General features: G+C 44.6%; 1 protein-coding gene across 5 annotated transcripts in view; it reads right to left on the bottom strand.

Annotated features, from left to right (window-relative positions):
• The window catches only part of KCNMA1 (potassium calcium-activated channel subfamily M alpha 1), a 747,896-nt gene that overhangs the window by 133,729 nt on the left and 588,226 nt on the right, over positions 1 to 25,941 (bottom strand). For all 5 annotated transcript variants that reach the window (XM_027129781.1, XM_027129778.1, XM_027129780.1 and 2 more), the window contains exons 16-18: positions 23,601 to 23,669; positions 14,324 to 14,410; positions 7,719 to 7,795 (exon numbers count right to left, since the gene is read on the bottom strand). In XM_027129781.1, the coding sequence (XP_026985582.1) occupies positions 7,719 to 7,795; positions 14,324 to 14,410; positions 23,601 to 23,669 (233 nt within the window). The remainder of the gene's footprint in view (positions 1 to 7,718; positions 7,796 to 14,323; positions 14,411 to 23,600; positions 23,670 to 25,941) is intronic.

Genomic DNA, 25,941 nt, shown 5'->3' with positions numbered 1-25,941 from the left:
AGGACAGAAACAGTTAAAAATGATTGAGCCCCACACACTGACAAACCTTTGTGAATTATTACAATGTCTAGCCCAAGGTGCCACCAACTGCGAGGTTGGCTCCTTGCTTTACTTCTGGAATAGTCCATTTTCACTGACCCCCTATCGGGTGTCTTCACCTACATACTTCTGGGTCCACTTTCTTAAAAGGTAAGGCCCATTCTGACCTCCCATCTGGTGGTTGCGATCGGTCAGGCTTGAAGGATGTGTGTCCCAGCCAGGAAGAGCCTTCCTCTGGGCCATTTTGTGAGTCACGAACAAGCTCTTTAACTAAAACTGGGTGAGGATTTGCCTCTCTGGTGGTAGCTGTTCCAGGAGAAGTGGATACTCTGTGTGTAAAATTATACTCTCAAGTTGTAAAATAAAATTATATCAAAATTAAGTCGTGGACCTCCGACTTCGGAAAATACCATCCCTCATCCCCCTCGACGCTCTCTGCTTCCTAATCCTTCAGTTTCGTTTCAGTGAATTGTGGATAGCCAGAACCACCAGTATTTTATTTCCACGTCTCCATGATTGTTTCCTTTTCTAGAGCTGATGTAGGTTCGAAGGTTAATTTCAGATATCAGAGTGCCGCTTAAAACTCCCAAGGTTAGGTTTCAAGGAGCAATTTTGAAAGTTTCAGTATTTATTTAAAACAGAAGTAAGTTTCCTATCTACTCCCTGGCCACATGAAGTACCCTCTCTCCTCTGGTGTTTGCTGATTTTCTTTTCTATCGAGTCACCCAATGACTTCCTCAATCTCAATCCTCAGAAAGGGAGTTTTCCCCAGGAGCTCAATGGTAATACTAAGTAGATCTGTGAGGACATCTAGTGGATCTGTGTGGAAGAGCAGCTAGTTAACAGATCACCTGAACTAGCTGGGAGAGGACGCTGTGTGCCTCTTAAGAATTGAAACGTGCAGTGTCATTTCAATTCAATGGCTTCTCCCAATGCACAGCAGAAGTTTAGGAAAGAGCGGAGATTAAGGCGAGAGAGGTTCTAGAACATGGTCCTAGAGTGGTCAAAAGTGGCAACTTGCAAGCACATCGGCTCTGCAGCCGCGGTCCGCAGAGAAAGACCCCTTCACAGCACCAGCTGGCTGGGTCTCCTTAAAGCCCTGCTGTAGCTTCCTGAGACAGGGAACAGACGAGAGTGTGTCTCTCAGAGGTGTTAATGCTGCAGCTACTTGTCATTCCATCTTAGTACTCTTGGAACTTTACGCTCAATTAATTGCCCCCACTGGCCAACTTAACTCGGAGAAGGCAGAAACAGAAGCCTCTGCAGACTCAGTTTTCTCCTTGGCCCACATCATCAGGTTCTTGTTCTTGGACTGGCGCCACAGATGCAAAGAGCTTATGCAGTTGCCAAGACCCTGGGTCTCACCTTTCTCCTCCAAGAACTCTGCCCTAGAAGTTTTACAGTTTGAGAAAAAGCTTTTATGTGCTTGCCTTCCCCACGACGAAGTGGATATTCATCCAATGTTTCCATTATGACTTCCTAGTGCTATTTGTAGAGACAAAATAAAAGCGTTTCCCTCATGGACTTCATCAAAGCCATTTACTGGAAGACTGAGAACTGGAAGATTTCTCAGACGTACTCTTGGACAACTTTTCTTATATATTCAAAGGTCTCAATCATGAGAAAGAAAACCTGTAGAGAAGGGGCTGCTGTCGATGTAGCTTAGTTACTGCTCTTTCCTTGTGTCAAACTGACAATGGGTTGTCAAGTTCAGGTTCTCTGTTGGTTAGCCCTTTGGAGCCAAGCCTGGAATGGAGGAGGGAGCTGGACTCTATCCTGCTCTCGGCTCCATCTGCCTCCTGCACCAGCAACCAAACTGTCAGCCAGTTTCCAACTGTAGAATCTTAATTTCCAGGGTGGGATGGAAGGGGCAGGAAAAGCAGTGCTGAACTGAAAAGCTCAGGTGACATTTCCCAACTGCTGGGGAAAAAATATTTTAGGTTTCAAATGGAGCAATTCAAGACAAGACTGGGGCAGAAGAAAAAAAATACCCTGCCATTCAATTCACAGACACTTGTCAGATTGCAACTTCCTGTTTAAAATCAACCCAGTGAAGGAAGGCTTATTTCCAAGCCTTGACTCTGGAGCTGCTCTTCATATTCTCGGCAGCAACAAAATTTTAAGTTAAAATATCCATGGAAGAAAAAGTCCACCGAGGTGAATGGTGAAGGCATTTGTTTGATGGGACAGTGGGAATCCAAGAGCGTTCTTTCAGGTCCTATAAATGAGGAATGATGTCTTCACTTAGCAAAATTCCTCTGATTAGCTTCTGGAGGAAGGAGAAAGACCTTTCAGGTGGTTTTCCAAGAACGGAAAGAAGGGAAAGAAAAAGCTGGTTAATGTCAGCAGCAGAGAGCACACCGAACTAGCTGACCCTCCCTCAATACCATATTGTGGCTGGAGAAGACAGAGGAATTTGGCACGAGAGTTGTTTGTTGATTGACATCACGGTTTCCCTCCAGTTCTGAAAGATCATTAGATACAGTAGGCAGCTCTGCAGGTAGGAAAGCGGTTCATGCCCTGAAGTCATTTTTCAAGGTGTTCTGCAGATAAAGGGAGCCATGGAGTCAATTTGGGCAGAATTTTGCTCTGAACCCAAGAAGGTCATTGTTTTGTTTTGTTGGTACGTTGAGCATTCCGTACCCTCCAACTGTGAAGACTAGCCCAAACCAGATGACCAACTTGCCTCTTCTTCTGCAAAGGAGCAGGAGAGGACCAGGTGCGGAGACATCTCCTGCAAACTCCAAGGCCGCTAGACTGGTCTACAGGTTGGGTCTCTCGTAGGTGAGTAAAGACGGATGCTCATCGCTGGTGCCGCTGAAAGCAGCACTGCTCTAAGTCACACACAGAAATACGGGCCTACGAGCTCCTCGTCAATGGCCACATCTTGCTGGGAGAGACGGTCCTATTCCTGGAGTCATTCAGGGGCTCAGAGACTTGTATTTACTCATTCTGGCTTCTACATAGCTCATTAATGAAATGGAGTGTTCTCTTCAAGCCATCTTTCTCTTCCTTAAACAAGTAAATGGATCCTGCAAGATGCCTGACACCCACAGAGGAACTAGGTATGTCCTAGCGGGTATTACCGAGGGAGAAATTTCATTTTAAAGCAAGGTGCTTCATAGACTACAGGAAATAATTACCACTGTAGAACTTACTCGTCTCCAGTAAGGCAATTTAGATACTTACAGTCCCAAAGCTGGGTGTCCAATTAATTCTCTCTCAAGCGCTTTCTCGTATAGAGAGGCACATATGGTGTAATAAATACATCACTCTCTCTATAAAATATCTCTATGCTTATATATAAAAATGTACATTTTTACATATAAAGTACTGGTACATATCATATATATCACAACGTGGGAATATATATGTAGCATATGTGTTTCCGTCAGGATAGGGATTCAAGCTTAATAGCAGAGGAGACCAAGTATAATTTATCAAAGGCAAGCATGACAATGAACCCCAATTGACGAAGCATCTAGAGCTAGTGGTAATTACCTCAGCTGACTCAGTGTCCCCTAAAGGTCCTGAGACAAGGCCTTCAAGAGAAACACTGTTGTTAAGGTCTTATTTTCAAGTGGAAAAATAAGACAGCGCCAGAAGCTGACAAGAGGCTGGCGGGGGTTGGGTGGGGGGGAGGGTGGATGAACAGAGAGGGGTTCCCTGCTCGCAGGGTTCTCCAGCTCCAGGCTACTCTGCAGACCGAGTTGGGGTATGATGTCACTGCTACATGCAACATAAATACCAAAAGAAAAAAGAAACTGCAACTGCACAGAAAATAAAAGAAGTTTCTCTTCTAGAGAAAGACAGGGGGAACTGGATTCCGGGCTGCTGGGAACCCGTTTTACTCACAATATATCACTACCAGTGTGCAGTTAAAATAGAGTAGGGGCAGTATTCCAAGGCAGCAAAGAGAAAGAAAATAAATCACAAATATGTCAATGATTAGAAGTTAAAGAAAATTCCTTCAAACACAGCAATTTAGACATGACTTGTCCCCTAGGAGTCCACCTTTTGGCAAATATTTAGAGGCTGGGGGAGAAAATGTAAATCATTAGACTGGGTTTGTTATACAGAAAAAGAAAATAGGTAAATAGTAGATTCTGAGAACTTGCTCCTTGGCCAGACAGCTGAGTTTGACACTCTTCCTTGATGGAGAACTATGAAGAAATGGGAAAAAATGCAAAAGTTAAACTATACTACCAGAGAATTTCCAAAAATGGAGTGTGCACACTTGACATTTCTCCAGATAGTATGACGCGAGATGTTTAAGGCTGTTGAATGAAGGTGAATGGGGAGGTTGGGGGCTGGGTGGAGGGTTATTTGGAAAGGGAAAAGCCAGGTTGGGAGGGGAGGGTTAGAAAACTGTAGATAAAGACCACTGATGTCATCAGCTCTGCCCTCCCGGAAACTTATCATTCCAGGGTGAATTATTAATACCTGGCCTAACAGGTTTGGGCAGTTGACTATGGGTCAGCTGCCCTCTCCAACTTAGGGCACCAGGCAACGTGCATTCAAAGGCAGGAACCCCCCTGCCCCGCATTATTAATAATTCTAGCTCTACTTCTAACAAAAGTTTCTTTGCAAACAAAATCTATCTTCACCAATTTCCTAACCTGCCTGGTATGCCCTAGGACGTTCATGTTTAATCATTCGTTTTATTCGAACCACAATTTACACATACACATCCGCAACCCACCCTCTGTAACACAGGCTATGACCTTTTAATGAGGAAGAATGATATTTGGACAATTCTGATTGTTATCAAACATTAACCTCACAGCCGAGGGCGTCTATGAGACAAGGAGCCCACGGAGGGGAGAGGGGTGCAGAGGGAGAGATCAAGGCCCTGTCACACTGGCTTGGCTTTGCAGGGACAGTCCTTTTGTAGCAATCTGTGCTGCGCAGGATGGGAGATCATTTGATTCACTAGCTGAACCAACGTTAAAGGTAATGAGGAGAGCAGAATTATTTCAAACAATTACGTGCCTCTCTCTCCAGGACGAAGTTAAAGTCAGCTGCCGTTTGTTTGCCTGGAACCAAGATGGAAAAATATCCTAGAGGCCAAATCCTCATTTCTAGGGACTTAAAAATCAGTCTGCTGGGTTCTACTATAGATAGTGCCCTGTGAGGAACATTCCAGCATCAGAGCAGGAGTCAGAGATGCTCACTCTTCCTCCTGCCATTTCCACTCATGCCTCCCTAGAGCCTGTTCTCTGTCCAGTCACCAGGGAGACCCTTTAAAATAAGAACTGATGATGTCATTAACTTGTTTAAACTCTTCCAATGGCTGTATTTATCGTAACACCAAAACCCCGTTTCTTCCCATGGCCCCTGCCTGCCTTTTTGACCTCGTCTCCTACCACCCTCTCCCCAATCCCACCAGCCCCACTGGCCTTCCTGCCTTACCTCAAACACCACTAACTTATCCCTACCTTTGCCCTTGCTCTTCTGTCTACCTGGACTGAGTCTCAGCTTCAGTGTCACCTCTCAAAGGAGGTCTTCCAGACCTCTCTAGCTAAAGCAGCAACCCTACCAGGTCCCTCACACCCTCAGGCAGTCTCCTCTCTCTTCAGAGCACTTGTCTCTGTCTGAAGGCATTTAATTATTGCTGTGATCATTGCTTGCCTCCATTCACTAGAGTGAAGGCTTCGGGAGGGCAGGGCCTATCTCGTTCACTGCTCCATCCCTAGCACCCAGAATAGCGCCTTGCACAAAGAAGGCACTCGAACACATGTGAATGACTGATCACCACGTGAAAGTAGCCTTGTCATTTCACTGATACCCCCACGGGGCCAGGTTCTCCGGCAAGTATCTGGTCAAGGGTTATGGGCCTCAATACTCTCCTACATTCCCCAACCCTCTCCACTACAAGTGTTTTCTGACATGGGTTCATCCTCTTGCATTTGTTACTCTCTCTCATGTACTTCTGCCTTGGGATGTTGTGTTCCTTCTGATGGAAGTGAGCTGGGTGATGCCTGGTCAGCTGAGCTGTGTTTCTGTGTTTACAGATAACTGAGCTGGGCCGGGAGCACTGCCTGGTGAGAAGGGTCTTTTGAGTTACGGAGTTTGGGGGATTGGTTGGGGAGTGAGTTTGTTCTGTGCCTTTATAGGCCCTTGGATGCTCTTCCTGGTAGGTTGTCGGAACTGGAGAGTTCTTAGGCCCCAAGAAGTTAGAGGTTCCTGTCCTGACGTATGGATACTCATTCTGGTGAGGTGTCAGAGCTGGGTGGAGGGGGCCATGTGTGTTAAGTCAGTGGAGAAGGGGGAGCAGAACAGTGGACCTAAGCTGCCCCAAGCTTGGGAACCAGCCCAAGAAGATTTCTACAGAGACTGCTCTAGACCAAGAGTGCTTCTCTGGGTATTTGCCCATGAGGCTGAGGGCCTCCTCCATGCTCCAGCAGAGTGGTGTTTATGTCTCACCGATTTTGTATTTCCTGTGCTCCCCTTTACGGCTTCTGTGAAAGAACCTCTTGCTCTGGTCAGCGTACCTCAGGAATGGTGCTCTTCTGTCTGGTGCGTGCTTGAGAAAAGTATTTTATGGGGTGACCCTTTATAGTTGGGTTCTTACTCATCAGACCCAATTTCACCCATCTTGACCTTCTCTCTTAGAAAAAAGACGAGGGCACGGCACCAAGAGAAGCCTTCGGGTGAGCCTGAACCCCTGTCTGTTGGATCTGTGTGACCCTCAGCCATCTCATCCTCCCACGAAACTTGGAGCCTCAGTTTCCTCTTTTTGTAAAATGGGATTAATAACACCACCTGCCAGATACGCAGGGTTATGGGGAGGAACAACAAAAATAATGATCATAAAGAGCTCTGGAAACATTAAATCACCATGGGAAGGAAGGCATCACTATCGTTGTTTTCTCCTGGGCTGTGAACAAATTCTATTAGGCAATGCAACAGAATGACTGCAAACCTCACTTTAAGCCCCAGTTTTTCGAGAGCTCACCATCCACCATTCCTGATTTACCATATCTTTCTCAAGAAGTCCCAGTGGCAAGCTGCTTTGTAAGGAGTCTGAGACGATACGTCAGGAGCTATCAAGCCCAATCTAGTCTACCCCAAAGAGCAATGGTGTTTGAGGCTGGTCACCGGGGCAATGGCAAATAAAGCCCATTGGTGATGACCAAGTTCCTTCCTTGGGCCAGTCTGAGGGTATCACAATTGAAAACTCTGGCCTTTGGTACCCAAACTGGCAGGAATCCCAAATGCAAAGAGAGTCAGCTCCCATTTGGGAGACCGAATCCTCAGACCCAGTTTCCCGTCAGCCCTAGCACGGCCATCTTTACACTTGACAGCCTCCCATCCACCGGAAATCACTATGCAAAACCACTCCCTCCTCCAGGGCCTTGGCTGCCCTCCTTCTCATACACTGCGTTTGCTCTGTTTGACTGGACACATCTACCTAGGCATCCCTTCAGAGTCAAGAAGTGGGGTTAGGCATGAGGCTCACGCCGAGGTGTTGATGGTGGTGATTTTCCATCCTCTGCTCTGATCAAGTGAGGACAGGTATTAATTTCATGTCTCTTTAAACTGCAGGGTGAAACATAAACGTATTCAAGAACGCGCTTGATGTTTAGTGTTTCTTTAAAAGGAAAAGGAGAAGGGAAACGACTTTGGGGAAAAAAGGAAGGAAAGAGGGAGGGAAGGGGGAAAGAAACACTACTTACGCCGTTTGCAGCCACATTTTTTTATTCTTTTGGGATCCGTGATGTCATCATGACAGGCCTTGCAGTAAAAAAATGCCCTGGAGGAAAAGAATGGAAAAACTGACACGATTCATAATCCACCCAAGTGAAATGAGGACCACATTTCCTCCACCATGGTGCCAAATTAATGAAACACGCCAGCACTAATTTCCTTTAATCTTCTGAAAGGTTTAGACGTTTACAGACGGAAATGTTTGTTGCGAGACCATTTATTTCAAACATAGGATTCTGCGATTTGAGTTAGTGCTTCTCTTCATAAACTTTTATTTGAAAAGGAGCTGGGAGAGAGATTGCTGACGTGACACACCACATCTGCTCGCTCCTCTTTCATTTTGGAGAACAGCTCTAAATGCTGCTCGTCAGAACACATGGGCAACCAGCTCTGGGCCCTTGGCGGGAAGTTAAATACATCTTCGACATCCTCACGGTCTGGTCAAATAGGTATTAAAGGGGCACAAGGGTGACATTCCTCAGTCAAATAAAAATATTAGCCTACTCACTTGGAAAGCACCTTCTCTTGTCAGCCAGAGCGAGAGAGGTTGAGGAGGAAGGTGGAAAGGGAAAGTCAAAGGGGCCCTCTGTCAAATTCCTTCTGGGGTATCATAGCCCGTATTTACTCCCAAACTGGCTGGACTCACTCCCATACCATCCAGGCCTGAGAACACATCATCACTGAAGGTTTTCTTCTTACTAAGGAGCACAGCTCATGTGACCCTTTGGATGGGGTGGGCAGAGGGTATTATAGGATTGGGCTGGATAGAAGGAGACCCAGAGGAAGTAACCAACAAGAAAATCCTCTCCTGTGACTCAAATGTTAATATATGATTACAAGGTCTGTTGGCTGTGTCGGAGATATTCTGGATGAGACAAAACAAGGTCATTGGAGCACTATTTATTTATTTATTTATTTATTTTTGGCTGTGTTGGGTCTTCGTTTCTGTGCGAGGGCTTTCTCTAGTTGTGGCGAGCGGGGGCCGCTCTTCATCGCGGTGCGCGGGCCTCTCACTGTCGCGGCCTCTCTTGTTGTGGAGCACAGGCTCCAGACGCGCAGGCTCAGTGGTTTTGGTGCACGGGCCTAGTTGCTCCGTGGCATGTGGGACCTTCCCAGACCAGGGCTCGAACCCGTGTCCCCTGCACTGGCAGGCAGATTCTCAACCACTGCGCCACCAGGGAAGCCCCGGAGCACTATTTAAAATGCACAGGAATAGGGACTTCCCTGGTGGCACAGTGGTTAAGAATCTGCCTGCCAATGCAGGGGACACAGGTTCGATCCCTGGTCCGGGAAGATCCCTCATGCCGTGGAGCAACTAAGCCCGTGTGCCACAACTACTGAGCCTGTGCTCTAGAGCCCATGCTCTGCAACAGGAGAAGCCACCGCAATGAGAAGCCCGCGCACCACAATGAAGAGTAGATCCCGCTCCCTGCAACTAGAGAAAGCCCACGCACAGCAACGAAGACCCAATGCAGCCAAAAATAAATAAATAAATACGTTAATTAATTAATTAAAAATAAAATGCACAGGAATAAATGGAACAAAATAAAATGCACAGGGCCTAGAAGAATCGCACTGGGGGCCTATGTCCTTTCAAAACTGGGGGATACTGTGATAAAATTCATTGGAACAGCCCTCTGGATAAGGGCATTAACAAAATCCTTGGCTCACCACCTTCACCATTCCCAACATGCAACTGAATGCCAGGGATAAACATAGTCCTTCCTTGACCCGGGCTATAAAGAAATAAACACAATTCTTGACCATTTTATTCTTGGTTCCTTTTTGCTTTCTCACAGGACTTCACTTATGGCTGGCACTGGTTGGGAACCAACATTAAGACTCTGCGATCTGGGAGAGGTCTTGCAGACCTTGCAGTCAAAGTCCCTGGGACTCACCGTCCTTCCTCATCTGTAAATCGAGGAGGTTGTTGTGACCTGCCCAAAGTCATTCTGTCTGGACCGTGGCCGACTCCAGGACTTCTAAATCCAAGCCCAAAGTTCTTCCTACCCTATCAGCTCATCCACTACTTAAATGCCAGTTCTTATCCATCTTGCAAAAAAGGAAAGGTAGCTGACTGCTTGTCTGAGTGACAAGTGGCTAAGAACGCAATCAGTGATGACCTGCCCTGAAAGGGGAAGGACAGGAAAGGAGGAAGTGATTTTGCTTCCACTTCCTTTGGCCATTTTCTCCCCCATTTGATGCTACACATAATAATAATTGTAACAAAAATAACAGCTAGCATTTATAGAGCACAGATTATAGGCCAGGAGCTGTTCTAAGCATTTTATAAGCATTAACATATTTGATCCTCGAACAATCCTTTGAAGGAGATACTATTATCTCTGTTTTACAGATAAGGAGACTGAAGCACAGAGAGGTTAAGTGGCCTGCCCAAGGGCACACAGCTAGGAGTGGCAGAGCCAGGATTCAAATCCACACAGTCTAGTGCCAGAGTCCAAGGTCTTAACACATCTTTACTAAAGAGATAGTGAGAGGATGATGAGTCTGAAGAGACTATTGAAAAGACAAAGTATGATTACTTCATGAATTAAAGCTGGATTCTGAAAGTGAAATATTCGAAGGGCCAGACAGGTAAAGCTAATGAGTGGTGACCTAGAGACACCACCCCCGGCCCCCCAGCTGAAGGGAGCAGAGTGCCTAAGCTCCAGCTGATTTTTGCCAAGTGGTACTTCTCTGCAGGCACCATTCTCTTCCCCATGCATCTCTGCCTCTCACGCTCACCTGGCAAAGCCCCGCCCTACTGCGCACCGGCACCCAAGCAGCTGAGCATTGCTGGGGAAAGGACACGCCTCTCTGCTGACTGATCTCACTTGAAATCCATGGCTGCGGATTCTGGGGGCCTTTTCACACTCTTTGGGATGCCCCCCCCGTACCTTCTCCTCCCATGTCAATCCTCTCTGCCCTCCTCACCGCTCCCTCTCCTCCCACCCTTTCTCCAAACAGCTGGTGACCTGGCCCCATGCAGCATCAAGACCATATCTGCATCCTGCAAGGCTGGCCTTTAGGATCTCCTTGTCCTCGGGTTCTCCTGTTGTTTGGCCAATGCGAGGGGACAGCAGGAGACTGGAGGGTGGTCGTGAAATGGTAGTAGTGCCATTTCCCTACTGAAGGACACGGCTCCCGCCAGGCAGCCTTTCCTTCATTACAATCTCTCTCTCCGGGTTCTGATAGCCCTCCTTCCCCTTGAGTCTGCAGATCCAGGGCTGAGAGTGGCTCCCCTCTGTTGCTAGCTCTGGGGTGCTTTGCCATCCCTTGTTCGTTTCCCTTAACTCTCTGCCCACAGCTTTATATGGTTCCTTCATAAAACTCTCCTCCCTTTTCCCATTTAAGTGTGTCATCTGTTTCTCGCCAGGACCCTCACTGATACAGCACCCAAATTTCCATCTCCAGCCCTCACCTTTTCCCAGAATGCCAGAATCTCAGGTCCCGCTGGCTCTATGACATCTCCATGTGCATGTTTAGTACGTACTGCCTGCTTATCCTAGTCCAAATAGAATTCTTGATTTCCTACCACCTCAAACTTGCTCTTTCCCCAGTTTTCCCCATCTCAGTAAGATGGGGCCGCCATCCCCCCAACTGCATAAGCTCCAAATCTAGGCTCCATTTTCGATTTCTCTTCTTCCCCTCACTTCTTACATCCAGGTCATCAGTGGGTCCTACAGACTATCTAAAATATATCCTGAATTGCTCTTACTTCTCTCCACCTCCACTCACCAATCTAGCACAAGCTATCATGTCCCACCTGAACTAGTCCGTGAGTCTGTTGGCCTCCTCTCCCACCCTACTACATCCTATCCTCTACCACGCAGATGGAAACACCTCTTAATAACACAGATCAGACTACATCACCCCCAGCTGAAAACCACCCATGACTCCATTTTATACTAACACAACCTCTGTAAGAAGTCCTATGGAAACGAGCTCCTGCCTTTCCCTCTAACCTCATCTAGCCCACTTTCTTCCCCTAGGTTCCCTGAACATGACAAAATTGTTCCCACCGTGTCTCCTCTTCCCTTCTGATCCCTGTGTGATGGATTCTTTGCCCATCACCTCCATCTCTGCTCAAATCTTTCTCCCTCAGAGCAGCCGTCACTCACCTCCAATCTAAATCAGTGGCAGCTGCATTAATTCTTTGCACCACGAATAAACAAAACTGCAGTTCTCTCCCCCACAGAACGTGAGCCCATGAGAGCAGCATCTTCTCCCCACTGTTCACCACTGCTTCCCTGGCACCTAATACAGAGTGGTCTCAGAAGTGAGTGACCTACACACATTTGATAAATGAAGGGAGTATGAGAACGCTTGGAGGCTTTCACTCCTCTTTTCCTAAAACACTGCATCTGAAAGTTTCTCTGAGCTACAATCCATTAACTTTTTCCGTTGCCTTTTTGCAGCAGAGGGTGAAAACTCAATACTAGATCATCATAATTTACTTTTCCATTTTTACAAAACTTGTTTAGTTTCCTTCAAACCTCCGATGTCCTTTCTGTGGTTTCCTGCAGTCTTCATCTATTCGAAATCCCCTAACTGACAGCATTTGCTCTTGACACATCACACACCATGGAAAATTACAGGCTGGTGTTGAGGCTGATTGTGTCAGCATGTATTTGTGAATACCATAAAGCACTGAAATGAGACATATTGCACTCCCTAATATAGGAGGTAATTTGTTTTTTGGACTGCCTGGTATTTGTGACATTCATTAGTGAGAGATGCAACAGGAAATAGAATTACACAAATGGGAGCTTCATATTATATTTGCTATCTGGGAGGTACATGTGATCGATGGTGCCGCTGTGCTCCCAGCCCCCATACGTGGTGCTGAGATGCTGTTTCCAGCTTTTGTGCCTCGCGGTTTGGACGGGGGCACAACCTTCTCTCCCAGAAGACCTGGAGGGGCTTCAGTCTCATTTACCCTCACTTTCCTCTCTCAGGTGACCCCAGTTTCAGGGGTACTCCTGGAAAAGGTGAGGATGCAGGAACTAGACGAGGAGGTTTTCCTCTTCCACACCTGAATAACGGCAATCCTTTCCCAATTTCCAGAAGTAAATTTAAATCATTAGATTCCTCCATCTCAAGGATTTTTTTTTTGCTTCTGCACCCCATTTTGTCCTAAAAGCTTCTATAACTAGTATGGCTAGTTTGTAAGAGTGGGTGAAGAAGAAAATAAGTGTCAGTTATCAAATCTCACAGGTCTGTACTCAGCGTGGCAGGCTCACCTCTTGGCAAATAAATAATTAAGAACATAAGCTCTGGAACGGGACTTCCTGGTTTTAAATCCTGACTTTACACTAGCAGTGTAGCTTTGGGCGGGTTAGTTAACCAACCTGTGCCTCAGTTTCCTCGCATGTAAATGGGAATAGTAATGGTACCTGTCTGAGGTTGTCGAGAGGATTAAATGAGTTCATCAACACCTGGTACCTGGTTCGTAGAACAGTGCAGGCACACACTGAACTCTGCGTAAGAATTTGCTAGTATTATTAAGTGTGGTCGAAAATGTGGGTTTTAGAAAAGGAAAGACCAGCTCTAACTGGGCTCTGCCACTTGCTTACATGCTGCATGGCCTTGAACAAATCATTTGCCTCAATTTCACAGATGAGGAAACCAAAGCCTGAAGAGCTTTAGAAGACCTACCTCAGCAGGTTATTTTGAGGAGTAGCATTAAAGAACACAGATCACCTAGCACAGGCCTGGCTTTGAGGAGGAGCTCACGGAATGAAGACAATAGGCTTATATAAAAACGATAGATCTTGACAATTCATCATTTATTTAAAAGATTTTATGTAACATTGTTGTTGAGCTGAGTGACCTGTCTGACCATCTGAGTCACATTTTCTACTAGTAAGTTTTTCCTAGTTCACAGGCTAGAATCAAATACAACATCAATTCCATGGTGTTCTGCAAAAAACCCTATGACTTCCTGGGCTGCTTTAAACAAGTTTGAGGATACTAATAAGAGTGTCATGAAACACTGAGGCCAGTGAAATCCTGGGCTGTACCTACAGAGGCTTAAGAAGTGAACCTGACAACTTCAGCCACTTACCTAGAAGGCCACCAATAAAAATACAGCCGGTTTAGTATTTCATCTGAAATTAATCCAAACCTTTTGAGATTCCATGTGGCACTTAAAGTAGAAAACGGTTAATTCTCGAGTAAATCTGCCTGGATACTATTAAGTAAAAAGCACTAGACAAGGGGCCGGTTATCCTGTGTTGTGTTGTTCTGGGTCATCAAGAATCAGGTTGATCACTTAGGCTCCCTGGGACTCACTTTCCTCCCCTGGAAAATGAAAGAGCAGGTATCTAGGGCCTCCTAGGTCTAAAATGTTATTATTCTAATTCAAAGATGTGGAACTGACTGTGTGAAGAGGAATCCATGGAAGCATTTGAAAGCACAGTCTCTTCTTCCTAAGATTCAGCACCCTCTGATGCCCATAGACATGTTAAGAAGCTTTGGGGTTAGGGCCCGGTACACACTGAAAGCATATCTCAGTGGATGGAGATACATAGGTCTGAGCCAAAAAGGAAGGCAAGTGAAAATAAACTCTTACCTTTTAACTTCTTTGGCATCACTTGCGATGAAAAATCCTAAAGTACCTTCTTGGATCTTAAGGTGGTTTCCAGGATTAATTAATATACTGCTCAGTGAACAAAAACAAACAAAGAAGACACAGCTGTGAGGTTGTGTTCTGAAGAAGAAAACCTCGAAGGCTACACCGTACTGTTAACTTTATAGGGGGCCCACTAGTCTAATGCTTTCCCCAAAGATTTTGTCTACAGCCTGACATCCACTGTCCCACACATTTAATTGGATAACGCCATCATAAAGGTCTGCTGCCCAGTTCCCAGGTTGGCATACTCCCAGTTGCAGATATCAAAGCAAATCCATGTTTTAGGGTCAGGTTTGTACAATGGGATTGCCATGCGCTTCTGATTTGAAGCAAAGTTCCTAATAATATATCCTTTTGGAAACTGCTGTTGACAGTCAATGTTGAGTGTTATTGGTCTAAGAGAGCTACGGCTACATTAATTTTCCATTAGATGACAGAGCATTAATGGGACCCCTATATGCATACAGAAACATACAAATATGCACAACACATACTACTGCAGGGAATGGTACGGGACACCTGTAACCAATGCAGGAGCCAGCAGAACATCTGCATGACACTGACAAGGACATGGAAGTGGATTCCATGTGCAGCCTAGGTAGAAAGTATTGGACCTACCCTAACAATGAGAAAGAAAAATGCCAGCAGTTGGAAATACTTAATGATTCCAGTCTGCTGTTTACAAAGATGTATGGGAGTGTTTGATTAAGGTATGTGTCTAGTATATCCTCACTGGGGCCAACTGTAATTAGAAAACGAATGCAAATTATCCCTAAAAAAACTTCCCCTGTGGGGAAGTATGAACCTAAATATACCCTGTCCTATTTCAAAGTGGTATAAATAGATTAGCTGACCAAGCTGTGTTTGGACTGACAGAAGAGATAAATGTATCCTAATCTAATAAATGGATGAAACAAGCAAGTTTAATTGTCTTCAGATCAAAAGCAGAATACAGGGCTATCTTACACAGAGACTGAGATGAGGCTTTGGGCTTAATGGACACGGAATTGAGGCATTGTAAATAAATGCAGCACCAGATACGACAGAGGTACTCTTTGATCTGAAAAGCTGGTGTTTAAGGTAATAGATGTTTGGAATCAGGCTAAAGGAAGTCCTCAACTGTCTAAAACAATCAAAACAGAGAATGGTATTTAACGTGTAATCTTTTACTGCTGGTAAAACCATTACCAAAAAGTGCCGTGGCCAACAGAGTGATGTGTCTGTAGCAAGACAGGAAGGACGCAGAGGAACCTTTGTTCTGCTCGGAGAACTCACAGCAGATCATTACTGCAAAATGTCTGTGGTCACAAGAAGTTCCATCATTACCCATAACAAGACCTGACAGGGGGAAACCAATCCTGTGACATCGTTGTGATTAACACTAAATAATAGCAAGAGTCCATGAAGATTTGAGTATTCTGCCCTAGAACCACAGACAACAGTGAGATTCCCCGCCAGTCAGGAAGCAGCAGGCCATGCTAACAGCACAGCTTGCGATGGGCAGAAGGTCCATACGGGCACCTCCAAATCACCCCTGCAACACCTCTTCACCTTGGTTTAAGAGCCCTCTGACTTTTCAGGATCATGGGAGGAAAAGGGTCAGAGTTTTTTCACAGTTTAGATGGATTTCAAATCCAAGTAAGTGGAATGTTGTAGAAAGGCAGGATGCTGGATTTTGCACTTTCCTACCCCCTTGCCTGCATGGCAGTTCTTCTGTGCCCTGGTTCTGCAATCAGAAATTAAGTCCAAATGCCAGCCCTGCCATTCAGTAGCTGTCTGACTTTGGGCAAGGTACTGAATCTTCCTAGAACTCGATTACCTCACCTATGAGATGGAGATGAAGATAAGCACAGCCTTTTTTCAGAGGATTAAGGGAGATGATGCACAGAAAGCTCAATGCATATTAGTGATTATTTTTGTTATTTATTATTGCAAAAAAATGCCCCCAAAATGCCAAAATTATCACTTTAGCTGGTCCCATGGAATGGAACACAGGACTTCTTATCAAAATACCCTGTCTATAATGAGATAAAAAATTACAGGGTGAAGAACTATACACTCCAGAATAATATACAGGGACATACATGAAAAGTTCTGGGTTCTTCTGGAGTTTAAAGGAACTAATTCCTTAAAGTTGGATAAGCCTACATTTTGATGTGTATTCATATAAAGGTGTAAAAAAAGCTTCTGAGTGAAAAAAAATCCTATCATGATTTTAACAATGCAATTCAAAAGAGGAAATTTGACACTCATCAATGTCTCGGTGACATATATGCGCAAAACAAGCCTCGCACAGAACCCTGTTTCCCTTTTTTACATCATACGCTTCATTAATTGCACTCCAGTGATCAAGCCCATTGTGTCATGGTTCCCGTCAATGGAAAGTTTCTTTTCATTTCCTTTGTTCTTCAGCAACAGTGAATAAGAACTGGCACACAGTGAGAATTCGGGACTGTCATTCCGGAGATGGCAGGTTGCGATAATTTATTACAGTCTTCAAGCCTTGCTTTAGTCAAGTTAGTGTGGTGGAGGGGAAAGATTCTGGGCACTGATGTAGAGCAGACTTGTGTTCAAATCTCAGTTTCGCTGCCGTTAAGGGAGCAGGTGCCTGTGTCGGGCAGCCGAGCTCAGGTCCTGGCCTTGGGCATGTACCTGCCGATAAAGCTCACTCTCCTCGTCTGTAGAATGGGGTGAGTAATCACTAGCTTCAAGTGTCACTCAGAGAAGTAAAGTACATGCTATGTGCAGAGTGAGGGCCACATAGTAGGTTCCTAACACATGGTCACTATTACTAGTAAGCCAGGTAATTACAACTAAACAAGAGACAGATGATCTCTCACTGCATCACAGCTCTCATTTTGTCTTTGGTGCTAATAAACTACCTAGGAGGCAACCCAGTGGCACTGAAAGACCTCTGTATCGACCGCAGTATCTGAAACATTTTATCTCCACGCCACATCTGGAGATGGGCTCATCTGGACTGCCTATTGGTTGCACAGTGGAGTATCTCTCTGTTCTTTAAACCTTATGGCTGATGGTTAAGGTACCGAAAGCACCTCCAAAGACATCAGTGACCGTGGGGTTTCAGGATGCCCTCTAGTTCTCTTCCGGACGTGGGGGAGAGGCTTTACGTCATCTCTATGTGATGATGTGAGGCTGAATCATTTGCAGTATACCGATCAGGCTAAGGCAGCCTTCTGGGCGGGAACTGAAAGACTGAGGTCAGCTCTCGAGAACAATGAAGGAAAGACATCTAGATACAAAAGGAAGCTCATTGTGCTGGATCCCGCTCACAGATTTAAGGGTTTGGTAAAGAAGCAGGTGCCCCTGATTTCAGGGGACCTTTGCATATAATACTTCCTGTGTAAGGGTACTAAGTTTCAAAGTCGCTCTGAGGAAATATGTTACTCTTTTTGATATTTTAGACATTGAGTCTTCTATCCACATTCCAAATCTAGAAAGTTTAAATAGAGTAAGTCCTCCTCTCTTTCAAAATATAAAAAGATAAGGATCCTAGACAGAAGTAACTTTTCTTCCTGCCAAATGCCTGCTACCCTTAGAATATGTTATTGACCTTCTAATGGGAATATGTAAACCTTGCCAAAGATCTTTGATCTCAAAAGACTATCCAATGTTAAGTTTGTCTGGCTCCTACGGCTGCCAAAAGTCTCCCTCCTTGTGCCTCACTTTAAATCAGGCTTTTGCTCCAATTTTGCCTAATTCACTAGCTTATCAGAGATAAACTTCAAGATGTGTCATGTGAAGAATCAAGATAATCTCTAAGAAAAAAGTCCATGTATCAATTAGCAGAATTCCAATGGGGACATCTTCTTGGCAGGGGTGGACTTTCTCTCAGTTCCAGGAACTATAAATTATCCTCTTTCTTTTATGACCTTGTTAATTTCAACTGAAAACATTCAGTAACAGCTGGAGGCAAAGGGCTGGTGTGGTCCCTTCCCCAAGGATTCTTGCTCTCTCTCTCTTTTTATCCTTTGCTCTCAAACTAGTTATGTATCTAGACTTATTCTTTGGCCCCTTATCCACTCTATGAAACAAAGATGTATTTTCTGTAGGGAACCCATAGTTAAGTAAAAGAGTGAAAAACATAATCCTATTTTATTTACTCTTGTACACAAGTTTCTCATAGTAGCCAGTTTAGAGCCCTGAATGCAATAGGCACATTTCAACTATCTGTTGAACAAATGAAAACCATAAGCAGTGGTCTCAGTTCCAAAAGTGTCTTCTTTCCCGCTCTAATAAAGAGAAACGTAGTCACAGCTGCTCTTTCAAAGAGCCAGCTGCAGCTCTTACCAGTCGGGCCTATCAAAGGAGTGACCACACCTCTTCTAGGGGGTTGGCAAATGAGCTAAGAATCTCCCAGGTGCATTAAGTATAAATACGTAAATATACAGAGATATAAACGGCATGTCACCTGGGGAGTTGGAACAATTGATTTCAATATTGAAAACACCACTCACTTAGAAACTGAAATATCAGTTCCTAAACATGAAATACATTCACATGAAACTGCTAGCAGGGCTCAGTCTAACAGGGAAACATCCTGTCGGGTTCCTCCGGGAAGGGAGCTCCAGCTCACAAGCTGCAACTCATTTCATGGCGTCTCTCTTGCCGAACGTTGGTCAGGTTGGAGATTTGGGGCTTGACGGGGCAAAATGATTTATTCCCTTTCTCTACCACTTATTCATAACAACTGGGAAACAGCTAGTTATCCCTCCTTCAATCATCATAAACTTTACTTGTTTGCTGTTTCTGGAGACAACCAAGAATCAGTAATTCAACGGAAACAGATATTTTTTTAAAGGGAACTTTTATCCATTATGGATAAATATGACAGGTGCATATTTCTCTCCTCCCCACCCCCCAATTTTGATAGGTGTAGCGTACCATTCCCTGAGCAATTACAAAAATATCACTCACATGAGAAGATAGTTTGTACTTGATAACATGGTAATTATATCTGTGTCTAGCAAGCTAATGGGACTTCATTAACTAGAACAAGAAGATAAGAACCATCTAGAACTTCAGCTCATGCTGTGCCCAGATGAATCATGCCACTGGGAAGTGGCCTTTCTGACCACACAAGGTCACTGATGATTGCTATTGCGTGGGACTCTGTTTGACCCAATTGGTGCCCTGCAGTTTATGGGCTGTGCTAGGGCACAGCCTACAGAAACCCCAAAGCTCAAATCTTATTACCTTTCTGACACTTTTCATTTCATTACTTCTATGCTTTAAAATATATTCTGCTGGAGTCCCACACAACTAGACACACGCACTTTTCTTACAGAAGATATGTAAGAGCACAGTGTGTAGTGTATGCTTCAATATATTTGAGCCCAATTCACTGACACAGAGACAGCATAATAAAGTTTGCTCCCAGTTGGTCACACTCAAATGACTGCCACTGTGGTCTGCCAATGACAGGGGCAAGGACTTGTTTAGCCTGAAGCCACCTCAATCATTTTAGAAATGGCATTTTTAAATCTATTTTGCATGTAAGGAAAAGAGTAGCCACATGGGATGGGGAAGAGAGTTCATTTGGGAAGGACCATGCTGGATATTTGGTTCTGGGAGCAAGCCATGTCACTTTCTGATACGCTTCAGGACAAGTCATGCCTACATCACATGCCTTCACCACAAGATAAAAGCACTCAAAGACCAAAAGCCAACAGCAGAGGTGCAACCACTGTGGACCTTTGAAGATGCAAAGTGTTGCAGTAACTTCTCGCAGTTGGATCATATCAATAATACCAAACTGACAGGAAGCCACCTCTACTCGAGAAAATCACAGAAGAATCTGACTTCGTAAAGAGTTCCAGACAAATACACACACACACACACACACACACACACACACACACATACAATTACAAACACAAACACATGACAGTGATTACAATCACAGAGCAAAACAACTCTAGAGAGGATGAACGAGTAGGCATCTCAATAGTATGTTTTCGACAGTACTGTCTTCGAGAAAACGACATTGGAAATATTAACCCAAAAGGTTGAAAAAAAATCTATCGATGAGGATTTGGTCATGCTTCATGCAACATAAAACAGCAGCAAAACAGGGTGAGGTCACATGGTGAAAGTTGAGATACTTCATATTAAGAAATATGCCCAAACACACTGGGAAGAAAGAAAGCCATGGTGAGTTCATCTCAATAAACAGTACTCATTCGGTAAATCAAATGTGATGATCTGGAGATGCAGTAGCAGTGTTCTAAGTCTGTACTGAGTACTGGCCCAGAGAGAAAGTACGCCAAATGTTATCATCAAAATTAGCATAAGGAAAAAGAGTTAAGTGTAAGGGCTTGGTCTCTGTTTTGTGGATAAAAGGACACAAATTCGGCTCTACACACTGGAAACCCGACACAGGGCAGAGGAGGTCACTGGGAACGTGGATGTGGTATGCAGACAAATGGTACCAAGACACATCAGGACAGGACAGAAACAGACACCAAGGGCTGGAGAGAAGCGTCCTCCTTTGTCAACTCTAATAGCATTTGTTCCCATCGGTGGTGCCGTGACTGAAAACAGGACTGGGCCTCTGTTTTTGTGTAGGTTTCCTGCAAAGAAGTTAGTGCGCCATCCAAAAGGATCAACAAATCAAACAAGAAAAGCAATATGCTACTTTCAATTTTTATGGACTCTGGCTGGAGAGAGGTTTGTATATAAAAATACATATATATACATATATATGTATCTACTAGACAAGGGAATGAGATTATATATACATATACACATATATGTATAATCTCTGTCTTCCTGAATTCTTGGCAAAGGGTTAGTCCTGTGGTTAGACGTGAAGACGGAGGGTGGAAGTTGGGAGGAAAGTTAACGAAGAGAGCATACCGCTTTCGGCTTCTGCAAAACGACAAGAAAAGAATTGAAAATCAAACAATTGGATAATAAATTGACTGACACCAGAAGGATAGAAGGAATAAAACCTTTGTTTCAAATTATCTGAAGGATGTGTGTGAAAACAAGGTTTTTCAACAAAGCATGGAAACAGTATCATGGGATAACAGCAACAGAGGAGGCAGTTCACACAGGTCGGAGGCACGGGGTGGGCGTGGAAGAGAGAAGCAGGGTTCTCCGAATTTTCACACCCGATCGCTTAGGAAATGGGAGAGGAAGGGAAATGGGACATTTTTAAATGAAAAACAAAATCAAAACTATTATCTCAGGAAGGTCAGAAACTCAGTTCTTTTTAACACGGATATTGTGTGTGAGTCCTGTGTTTTCTCGGAGGCCCGATCCACATTCCCTCCAGCACACCTTTCTCCAAAAGAACCAATGTGCTTCCACACTGAGACCAAGCCACGTTTGAGGATTAAAGCTGGCAGCTGCACACAGAAAGCCAAAACCAAGCCAAACAAGTTCTTTCCTCCCTTTTCTGAAAAAGGAAATTTGAAAAAACTATCTGTATGTATAAATCCGGCTTCGTTGAAAACATCTCAGATTGGCGAATTAATGGGAACGTCCATCAAAGAAAAGATTGTGTCTTCAGAGAAAGCTCTGAGTTATTTTTCTTAGAATGGTGACAGTGGATTCACACCGAACCATGAACAGCCTTTCTCTCTCCCTCCTCGTGACCAAAAGGTGGCAGGTGGAAGACGGCTGGTCAAGGTTCAGGGTGCAGTCCCCTGCCATGAAATCATTCCAGCATGGTGGAGAAGCGCTATTCAGAATCACTTGCATCGTGACTTTTTTTTTTTTTTTTTTAAGAGATGCACAGAAGTGATAAAAAGAGAACACTGAATTACACAAAGATTTACTGACTTGGCAACATGAAGAATATCATTTGCAGAAACCCAGGATACACATTTCCCCTACACAGGTACAGGTGTGTATTGGCAACAACATGGGCAAGCCACAATCCCAGAAACATCCACCTTATCTGTTGAACGGCAAAGAGCCAAGGACTCTTGGGTTTTTTGCAAATACTATTTTTCACTTTGCCACCACAGAGAAGGAAAATGTGTATCTGTGTAAATAGCTGTTAACGGCTACAACCATGGTCTACCATGTGGCCACCAAATCTACCATTGTGTCTTCCTTTTGGTTGATTTGGAGTTTCAGAATAGTTTAACATGGGATCAGATTGACGTTGTGAGCAATCTGATCTGGTGGTTGAGGTAACAGAGAACACTGGAATGACTGGCTTACAATCCAGCGTCTGTTTGGTGTTTTGTTGGTCATAGAGACACGGACTGAACATTTGGGGCTTTATTGAGTCATTCACCAGGATAATGAAAACTCCTTAAATGATGATAGCAGGAACCTTCTAGTCTTGCCCTGCATTCTGCTCAGTTATTAAGGCGTATGTTGGAGGGTATCTGCGCCCTTCCCTTGGGCACCTAAAGGAAGACTTTTTAGCATAGTTAGGAAAAAAGCATGGTTGTCCTTTCAGAGGACCCAAGCCTGAGCATTTCTCAGTGAGCTCTCTTCCAAAACTATTGATAAGAACTGGGGAGCAAAAATCATCTCTCTTATGTCTGTAATGCATACGGTACTCCGACAAAATTCCTTGTTGATGCAACGCTTCCTTCTTTCAGCGCAAACTCATATGTTGACTGGGGTGTTATCTATTTCGACCAGACCCAGTCCCTCATCAGTCTGATTTGCACATAATTAAGCACAAAATAAATAAAGAGGGCTCCTGCCTCCAAGCCCTGCTCTCCTGGCTAATTTACATGTAGCTGATATTCATGCCACATGGATTTCAGCTGCACCGGGAGAGAAACATATGGTACACAATAGGCTGCTTGTAATTTGGCTATCAAGAGAGCTGGAAACTCCCATCACGACTCTGCCCCATGCCTGCTATGAAGGAGGCCAAAGTCCACCTGCTTTTTGATCACAGCAGTAAAAATGGGTTTAAGGACAGGGTCTGTCCCTGGTTTTATACTTAGAGGGTGAAAAGTGTAAGTTGGCATGATGGGTTAGAGATCTGGATGCCTCGTCCCTTTCCCCCGGAAAAATACTCTTTGGGTGCCCAGCAGTGTCTGGGATAGAAGTGGCAATGTCTACCTGAACACACCTTGAAATGTGCCTTCAAGTCAGAGAGGTGTTGCATTAGGCTTCCAAACAAATAAATAATGCATAAGAAAGAAGTGGACTGAACGTTCCCGGGCTGCACTCTTACCATCATAAACGTCAGCCAGCCGCTGGGTCACGGCAAACTTACCGGCTCTCTCGGTTGGCGGACTTGTACTCAATAGCTATCATCAGAAGCTTGAGCTTCACAAAACACAGCCTGCAATGAGACGGAGAAACCCCGCAGTCAGCGCTTCAGAACGACCGGAGCCACAGAACAAACACTGTTACGACCTTTCCATCTCCTGATGCGGTCATTACCCAAGGGACCCGCATTCTACGGTCACTGTGCCAGAGGGAGGGGGATGTGAGCCACACCTCCCCATCCTCCCCATCAAGCTTGATTTCTCACAAGTGATAAGGGGCTGAATGTTCAAAGTGCAAATTGCACTCAGGTCTGGATGTCTAGACACAGACCTGAAGCAGGGATTTGTGCCTGGGGATTTATGCTGGGCCAGATTCATTAGCTACTCGGTTGGGTAGTAAAAATGTTAACTGCAGGGGGAGGGAGGCATTTGGAGCAGCTGGACCTGTTATCTGGATTCCGTTTCGGTCTTTTGTACAAATGGCTCACACTGTTGTTCTGAGCAGACCCCTGTGCGCTCAGAATGATGGTAATAATCCTTAGCCTCCGTGAGGGTAATAATCCCAGCACATGACGACGGCACTGTTACTCCTGGCTCCATCCAAGCTGTCTCACCGCATCTGCCCGGCAATGAGAGGATCTGGGCAAAGAGCTTTCTAGGGAGTGGAAACAGCAAGTGCAAGGGCCCTTAGGTAGGAAGGAAGTCGGGGTGTTTGAGGACCAGCATACAGGCCAGCGAGGCTGCAGCTGAGTGTGCAAAGTCGAGAGCGACCGTGATTAGGTCAGGGAACTAGGTGGAAACAAGATCATGAAGACTTTGCCGGCTACAACAAGGAATCTGCAGCTTATTCTAAGTGGACTGGGAGGCTCTGGGTTGCTTCTAAATAGAAAAGTGACACAATCAGATGCGCTGGACCCGTGTATGCATTGCTTGCAGGTAAGGTGGTGGTGAAGGCCTCAAGCTCTGCAATGGGAATAAGACCGATGGCTCATTCCTGCCTGGGAGGCCATGATCCCCTGTATAGCTGTAAACAGACAGTCAGATTTCAAAGGACCACTTCCATCCAGGCGTATTTGGGCTCTCCCAGTGATTTGCAGATTTTCTGACTCCTGCCAGCAGACTCTAATGACCTGGGTTCTGTGCTGACTATGCAGTTTGCTGAGACACCAACCCACATACCCAACTACAGCTGGAAAAATGCTCTTCTTAATTTATGTTCCCTAGAGCACCACTAACACATACCCTTTACGGGGCTGTTACCTCTGGAGCTTAAATTGTTTAAACTATCAGGTGGCTTATGCAATATTTGTTGAAACAAATTACCAGATTAAGTAACCGCTTTCTAATGTAAATAACAACTAAGTGCCAAACTCAAGGAGAAGGCTGATCTTAACTTAGCATTGATCACGAAGATGCTGATTTGCTGAAATCCTATGAGCAATGGTCACTCCGATTTGGGATTCTGGTGGTTCATGGGATCAAGGATCTTCATTGCTTTAATGACCTGACTCTTGGTGAGAAGGGAAGAAACAGTTCATAGTAATGGTGGATCATGTCCTCCTAGCTACTACGATATCATTTACCACTTAGATAGAAAAAGAAAGGCGCTTCCTAACTCAGAAAAGTCAATAAAATCTACATGGCCTTGGGCATATTCCTTACCTAGCACAGGGCGGACCAGCACATCTGAGACCTCTTTTGTAACTTTCAAATCAATATCTAAAATTTTTCTACATGGCCTTACAGAAGCCTCTTTTTAAGAATGCTCTGACCTAAAACAAGCCTTTGTTCACTGGTCAAAGGGACTAAGAAGAGAGGGACAGAGTGATGTAAACAAAGTGATCACAGGCAGACCTTGGAGATACTGTGGGTTTGGTCCAGGCCACCACAATAAAGCAATTATCACAATAAAGCAAGTAAGGTGAAGTTTTTGGTTTCCCAGTGTATATAAAAGTTATGTTTACACTATAGTCTATTAGTGTGCAATAGCATTATGTCGAAAAAATCAATGAACACACCTTAATTAAAAAATACTCTGTTGCTAATAAAACCCCAAAACAATTACAATAGTAACATCAAAGATCACTGATCACAGATCACCATAACAAATACAGTGATCAAGAAGAAGTTTGAAATATTGTGAGAATTACCAAAATGTGACACAGAGACATGAAGTGAGTAAATACTGTTGGAAAAATGGCACTGATAGTGTTGCTTGAACAGGGTTGTCACAAACGTTCAATTTGTAAAAAAAAAAAAAAAAAAAAAAGCAGTATCTGCTAAGTGCAAAAAAGCCAAGTGTAATAAAAAGAGGTATGCCGGTACATGCAAACAGTGCCACAACCA

The sequence above is a fragment of the Aethalodelphis obliquidens genome, unplaced genomic scaffold (genome assembly GCF_003676395.1).
Source record: "Aethalodelphis obliquidens isolate GAN/ISIS:26980383/991018 unplaced genomic scaffold, ASM367639v1 scaffold37, whole genome shotgun sequence".
Taxonomy (NCBI): Eukaryota; Metazoa; Chordata; class Mammalia; order Artiodactyla; family Delphinidae; genus Aethalodelphis; species Aethalodelphis obliquidens.
The sequence above is the reverse complement of the archived record's forward strand: the minus strand, read 5'-3'. Positions and strand labels throughout refer to the sequence as shown.